Consider the following 7,500-nt stretch of genomic DNA (forward strand, 5'->3'; position numbering starts at 1 on the left):
GAAATTAATGTAATTTGTCACAATTTACTAAGAAAAGAAAGAAATTGATTAATTGTACGTATTAGGTAAAGGCATGTGCTTTTCGGGGGCATGTCCTGCTCCTGTGTCACGCCGTTCCCTGCTTTGTCTTGGATAATTGTGGAATGTCCTTGTTATGTACTTGTCAGATCTTTCACAAGCTTGAACGCTTTTTGTTGTTCAGGCTGTCTTCAATGTCTTGGCACTGCTCCTCGATCCATTCCTAATCTGCTCTTTTCATGCTTTTCTTGATCTCCTGGTTGAGAGCTCAGTTCTCTTTGGCCCCATCTACCTCAGTCTTCCTCTTCCTCAGCTCCCTTTTGTCACATAGGTCCAGGACATCTGACGTGATCATGGGCTTCTTTGCTGGTCGATGTTTGGAAAGACTCAATTTGTCGAGGTCGAACATGATTCTTTTGTTGCCCTGTTTTTTGTTTGTTTGTTTTTGTTTTTGTTTTTTTTAAATCTTCAGGTGGAGAAGAATGTCATCACCACAAGGTCATGATCACTCCCGACATCAGCTCCTGGGAAAGTTCTTGTCATGGCAGTGCTCACACATGACTGGAAATGCTTTTTGATAATTGTGTAGTCTATTTGGCTGTGGTGCTCTCCGTCTGGGTGGTGCCAAGTCCGCCTTCTGGATGCTTTGTGCAGGCCGTTCGCGTTGGCCATAACAATGTCGTTGACCGTTGTATCTGGCAAATTCCAAGAGCCTAAGGCCTCTGTTGTTTGACTCGGCATTGCAGGACAGTCCGCATGTGCCTTTGCTGTTGTAAGCATCGTCTCCTACTTTGGCGTTCCAGTCCCTTTGCACAATGACGAGTCTTTCTTGGGGGTTTGATCCAAAACTTCTTGCACGTGTTCGTGTAAATCTTCCACAGCCTCGTCATAATCGTTCACTACTATTAACCACTGGAAACTACTAACCACTACTGACCACTGACCACGACTGATCACTGACCACTACAGACAACTGACCACTACAGACCACTGACCACTACAGACCACTAACCACCGCTGACCACTATTGACCACTGACCACCACTGACTGCTAACCACCACTTATTACTACTGACTGACCACCAATGACCATCGCTGACCACTGACCATCACTCACCACTGACCACTGGTGCCCACCAATAACCACTGGTCACTGACTATGACTGACTTGGGAGGGAAAAAAAACTGGGAGAAAATATACCTTGGGGAATATAGACATGCTTTCGAGCTAAGTTACCATGCAAATACATAGAATAATTAACTTCCCTCCTCCCACGCGCTCCACAAAGCAAAACAAAGTTTTAAAGTCAAGAACTGTCAGTGAAGGAAATAACGACGACAAATAATAAGTTACTAAGTAAACGCGGCTGAAATGTCATCAAATCAACTGAAATATCGCCAATCCACTGAAGTCGTCGACCGGCGATATTTTGACGGTTCTCTGACATGCTGAATAGCAACAATTCAGCAGTTGACTGAGGAGAAGACAATTCAGCGGTTAACACCCTCCTTGCACATGATATTGTTGCCCGCGACATTATGTGCAGCAGAGCGACAATATATGTAGTGAGGGTTTACACATATTGTCGCCGGCAACAACATATGCCGCAAAATCTCTTTTTGCCTGTGCCTCTGCATATCTGCTCTGTCTGCACCCCCACCCACCCCGTCTCTGTGTGTGTGTGTGTGTGTGTGTGTGTGTGTGTGTGTGTGTGTGTGTGTGTGTGTGTGTGTGTGTGTGTGTGTGTGTGTGTGTGCGCGCGCGCGCGCGCGCGCGTGCCAATACTTGTGTGCGATTTAGTACTTGTGTGCGTCCGTCTGTGAGCATGCGTTTGTGCATACCTATACATATATTGCACGTTTCTGATTTAATCATGTCCGGCGTCACATGAATGTAATGATAATACATGCAAAATACAAACACTTTGCTCAAGTGAAGGTAAAAAAAAAAAAATAAAAAAAAAAAAATAAAATAAAAAATCATAGAAACCATTTACCAACCTCACGTCGCGAGATGAAACATAAATAATTTATTCAACACGAGTCGTCAGATAAAACTATTTACATAATTTACATTTATATAAACTGTTCACTCACCTCCGGTTAAATCATAAACCGTCCACCCAACTCATATGAAAACAAACTACCCATCTTTAATTTTCTTTTTGTCTTCTTTTTCTTCTTCGTCGGTTTGCGCTATGACTCCCAATGACGATCTGACTCGAAAAAGTACACTGATCGAGTGGGCGTAAAGCACACGGCCGTTTTTACCCCAGGCATAATAGGCAGTCATACTTCATTTTCGATGGGGCGTGGGGGTGGGAGGGCGTGGGGGTGAAGGTGCATGCCTGAATATTCTTGTTTCTAGTCCATGACCCACCGGACGCTGACTCATGGATTACAGGATCTTTAACATGCGTGTTCAAGTTGATCATCTGAATGCGTATACAAATGAAGCTGCTCCGGGCATTGGACGAGCTGGTCTGCACATAATTATATATGTAAGTTGACCTGAGAGATCGGACAAATCCCCACGCTTTACCCACCGCCGTGGGCGTGCAGGTGCCGTGACCAAGATTCAAACCCGAGACCCTCAGATTGTTCAGCTGGAGTGCTTTAACTACTCGGCCGCGGCTGTTGCACCCAAACCGCTACTTATCTCATATCGTGAGATACTGAATACAACACAACACAACAACTTGAAATACAACGCAATACGATGCAACACAACACAATCTACAATACAACACAATACAACACAATACACCACAACACAACACAATACAACACAATACAACACAACACAATACAACACAACACAACACAACGCAATACAACAAAATACAATGCAATACAATACAAGGCAACACAATTAATGCGATGCAACTGATACAATAGAACACAACACAACACGTACAACGCACGCAACGCAACGCAACACAATAATACAATACAATACAAAATATAACACTATACAACACAATGAACACAATGCAATACAATACAATGCAACACAACACAATACAATACAAAGCAATACAGTGTGGTTCGTCCGTCGGGATCGACGAGGACCATCTAGTCATCCTGGGGGTGGGTGGGTTGGGCTCTGTGGGTGCGCAGATGACTGGTCAGGCCAATCCGCGCCCGGAAGGTTCTGACGCAGTGTGGACAGGAGATGGTGGCGGCTGTCGGGGACTTGCTGGCACTGCTTTTCCTGGCCTGTCTGCGTTGCTCTGCTGCAGCGATTCTGTTGGCCTCACAGGATTTGGCGCCTTTGTGGACAGCTGAACGCCACTTTGGTCTGTCCCGGCATTGCATTCAGCTCCCATGTGTTGTGGCTGATGTTGAAGGCCTTCAGAGAAGGTTCCAGAGTGTCTTTGAAGCGCTTCTTTTGGCCTCGATGGGAGCGCTTGCATACAGCAGTTTCCGTTGGGGAGCCGGTGGTCTGGCATGCGAACTACATGGCCTGCCCAGCGCAGCTGGGCCTGCATCAAGATGGTGTAGATGCTGGGCAAGTTTGCACGGGTGAGCACCTCTGTGTCAGGGATCTTCTCTTGCCACTTTATGCCGAGAAGTTTTCTGAGGCTGGTGGTGTGGAAGTGGTTCCTGAGCTTTTTGGCGTGGCGTTTGTAGACCGTCCATGATTCACATCCATAGAGTAGTGTGGTGAGAACTATGGCCTTGTATACTTTGAGCTTCGTCTCCAGGGTGATACCTCTCCTGTTCCAAACGTTCTTATTGAGTCTGCCGAAAGCAGCGCTAGCTTTAGCAAGTCTGGCATTCACCACAACAAAGCAATACAGTACGATACAATACACTGGTACCAATGATAGCTATTATTGTATTAAAAAACAACAACAAAAAACATAAACCATCACTCACCGAAAGACAGCCATTACTTTTACAATCGTCGTTTCGAGACGGTATATACTTTAATTGTGGTTGGAACGAGAGGTGAAACAAAACGCTGCAATATCGCACAACTGAGGCTTTTCCTTTACTTGTGGTGTCCAACCGTCAATTTCTTGAGTGTCAATTTAATGAAAACTTCCGGTCTTACAAACACACTTCCGGAAACATTTGCTGTGTGACACCCCAGAAACACAATGTTTGGATTATGCATCCATGCCATGAAACCGGGTGATGCTGACAGTGACACCGAGAAGCACAATTGAAATGTAACTGATGGTTTCATTTTTTTTCTTCGAGTGCACAACAGTTGTATGATGGAAAGCATGTTTGACTATTCACAGGTGAGGTTTGGTCGCAGTGAAATAAACACTTGACTGTAGTAGTAGTAGTTGTAGTAGTAGTTGCCTGGCAGTAATCTGCCTAGACCTCTCGTCCATTTTATGTCCCCATCGAATCTTCATCTTCACTTCTTCCAATTTATTTTATTTATTTATTTTCTTCTTTTGTTTGTTGTTGTTGGGCGGTGTACGCAAGTACATTTCTGCAAGAAACTTTGTTTTATTCATCATAGTAAAAAAAAAAAAAAAAAAAAAAAAAATCTTTTAAGATGGTGTTGGTGTCAAGGAGATTTTTGAACGTGTTAGTATTTTGTGCAAGTTTAACTGCGGTTGGTAGTGCATTCCATGTTTGTGCAGTACCGTTAGCCAGTGAATTTTTTCTAATGTTGGTGTTGCAGTGGCTGTTCTAAACAAATTTTCTTTACTGAGTTCCTTGTACTATCATAGTCCGACATTCTAAAGATATGTCTTGCATTTATATCATTTATGTTACTTATTTAATATCTTATAAGTTTCAATCAAATCTCCTCTTACTCTTCTACCTTTTAGTGAATGTAGATTTAAATATGTAAGTTTTTGTTGGTAACTCATATTCTTGCATTCTTTTAATAATTTCGTTGCTCTTCTTTGGACCCTTTCTAATGCTATAGATTGTCTCTTAAGGTATTGGTGCCACACAATATTACCATATTCTACATGCAATCCAACTAATGCTTTATATAAATTGAGAAATATATCTTTGTCTAAGTAATTGAAGGCTCTCTTAATTACACCAACCATTTGGCTTTATTTATAAATTATATAATATTATCAATATGTGTATCAAAGGAAAGTTTATTGTCAAACATTATTCCTACAATCCTAGGTCTTTCTCTCTATCATATGGCATTTCTCAATATTCTGTGTCATGTTTTCCATTTTCATATGGTAATTATTATTTGGATTTTTTTCCCCTTTTGTGTATTACTTTACACTTTGAAACATTAAAATAAAGGTTCCATTTGTCAGACCATTCTTGTAGTGTATATAAATCAGTTTGTAATGTGAGATTGTTGCGAGCATCACCATAAATTTCAGTGTCATCTGCAAAAATTTTACGCATACTTTGTATACAATCAGGAAGGTCATTTATAAATTATATATATTGTGAAAAGTACTGGTCCAAGAATACTGCCCTGTGGAATACCACTGATTATGTTTGCACAAGTTGACTATTCTTCTCCTATCTTAACTAATTGTGTTCCACCTGTTAAGAAGCTTCTTGTCCAGTTCAGTAAGTTACCAGTGATACCATATGAGGCTAATTTTAATAAGTCTTTCGTGTGGGGCAGAATCAAATGCTATTTTGAAATCTAAATAAATTATGTCAGTAGATTTACCGTTATCTGTCATTTTAGTCAGATCTTTGATTACTTCTAATAGTTGCATTATGTATGATCTATTCTGTCTAGACTAAAGCCATGCTGACATTCTACATAAAGGTTATTTATTTTCATATGCGAAATCATTGCATCTCTAATAAAAGATTCTAAAATCTTACACACTATTCACGACTTTCTTGTAGACTCTGTGAACCATTCATGCGTGTCGCCATTACTAATCTTGGCTAGCGAACCATAACATCTCAGGGAAGTCTATTTCCGGCAAAACCGAAAGTAAACACTTTTTTAGTACATACTCAGTCAACGTGTCCACATGGAAACATGCCAAAAAAGAAAAACTGTGCTGTCTTAGGCTGTACCTACAGCTCTGAGAAGTTGAGCAAGCTTCTGAAACAGGAATGTTTTGACCATAAACCGATGCTACGTTAAAACTATGGCTGTGAACCACCCTATCTATTTTGGTCAATGCCCAAAGACGAAGATCGACGTTGAGCGTGGAGGACAGCAGTCTATGTCAAAAATCCCCCAAAGTCAGAGAATTTCTGTGTTTGTATAGGCCTACAGTTAAGTTACCCCCATGTATGTATGTAGCTTTGTAAGAATATATGTTGAAATGTATGCATGTATTTTTTATATACATACATATGATATATATATATATATATATATAATAATATATATATGTGTGTGTGTGTGTGTGTGTGTGTGTGTGTGTGTGTGTGTGTGCGTGTCTTTGTTTTGTGTGAGCAATTAAATATAGCAGAAAATGTTAACCAAGATGTATTGTGGTTTATATATATATATATATATATATATATATATATATATATATATATAATATAGATAGATAGATAGATATGCCTATATATAAATCCATGTGTTGTGTGTGCCAAATACATTTGCAAATAATCTTTTCATTTGAATAACCTTTCCCTGTTTAAGATTTTGTTTGTTTGTTTGATTTTCTGTCAATAGTGTCATGTTGATATAATAAATTTAAAAAAAAGTTTGAGAAAAAAATAACTGGTGATGTGGCCTCGCAAGACTTAAGTTAATAAGGTTCAGCAGTTAATCAGGGAGCATTTACCATTTTTCCTTCCTCTCAGTATTGCTGAACATCTTCCTAATTGAACAATACTGAATGATTTGCCTTCTGTGCAAACATTTCAGGAGGCGGCAAAGCTTATCTGAAAATTAATTTTTACAATTCCTGAATCTTTGTAACAATCTTGCAAGAAGTTAAAATTTAAGTACTCTTGCTTTGAACAATTTTTACATTGGCATCTCTTGTGAATATTTATACAGATTAATAATTGTGCAGGAAATTAAGTGTTCTGTCCTATCATATTCACAGATAATGTTATCACTTTTGGATTTTACACACCCACAAAAGAATGCTCTCTCTCTCTCTCTCTCTCTCTCTCTCTCTCTCTCTCTCTCTCTCTCTCTCTCTCTCTCTGTGTGTGTGTGTGTATGTGTGTGTGTGTGTGTGTGTGTGTGTGTGTGTGTGTGTGTGTGATGAACAATAATATTTGATGTTAAGGATCAGTATTAGTATTATTACGTTTGATTTTGCTAATAAGAAAATTACAATAAACAGTAAGCAGCTGCAGATTTTATATCTGAAGAAACTTAAAAACAAAGAAAATGCTAGCCTCTCTCTCTCTCTCTCTCTCTCTCTCTCTATATATATATATATATATATAGATATAGATATATATATATATATATATATATATATATATATATATATAATGTTCAGGTCTTTTCTTTTCTGTACCCTCTAAATCTCTAAATTAAATTGGAATGTAAATGTATCTTATTTAATATGTGTGATTAGGAAAAAGTTG

At 39.4% G+C, this 7,500-nt stretch overlaps 1 protein-coding gene across 2 annotated transcripts in view; it reads left to right on the top strand.

The window, feature by feature from the left end:
- The first annotated feature begins 4,096 nt into the window (after positions 1–4,096).
- Positions 4,097–7,500, top strand: part of LOC143298825 (uncharacterized) — a 52,185-nt gene continuing 48,781 nt past the window's right edge. Inside the window, exon 1 of one of the 2 annotated variants that reach the window (XM_076611818.1) lies at positions 4,097–4,196. Coding sequence is in view for 1 of the 2 variants with exons in the window: in XM_076611817.1 (XP_076467932.1) it covers positions 4,242–4,271 (30 nt within the window). In the remaining variant the exon portion in view is untranslated. Of the gene's footprint in view, positions 4,272–7,500 lie in introns of both variants that reach the window. The other variant, XM_076611817.1, reaches the window with a different exon arrangement.

Source organism: Babylonia areolata, chromosome 24 (assembly GCF_041734735.1).
Source record: "Babylonia areolata isolate BAREFJ2019XMU chromosome 24, ASM4173473v1, whole genome shotgun sequence".
NCBI lineage: Eukaryota > Metazoa > Mollusca > Gastropoda > Neogastropoda > Buccinidae > Babylonia > Babylonia areolata.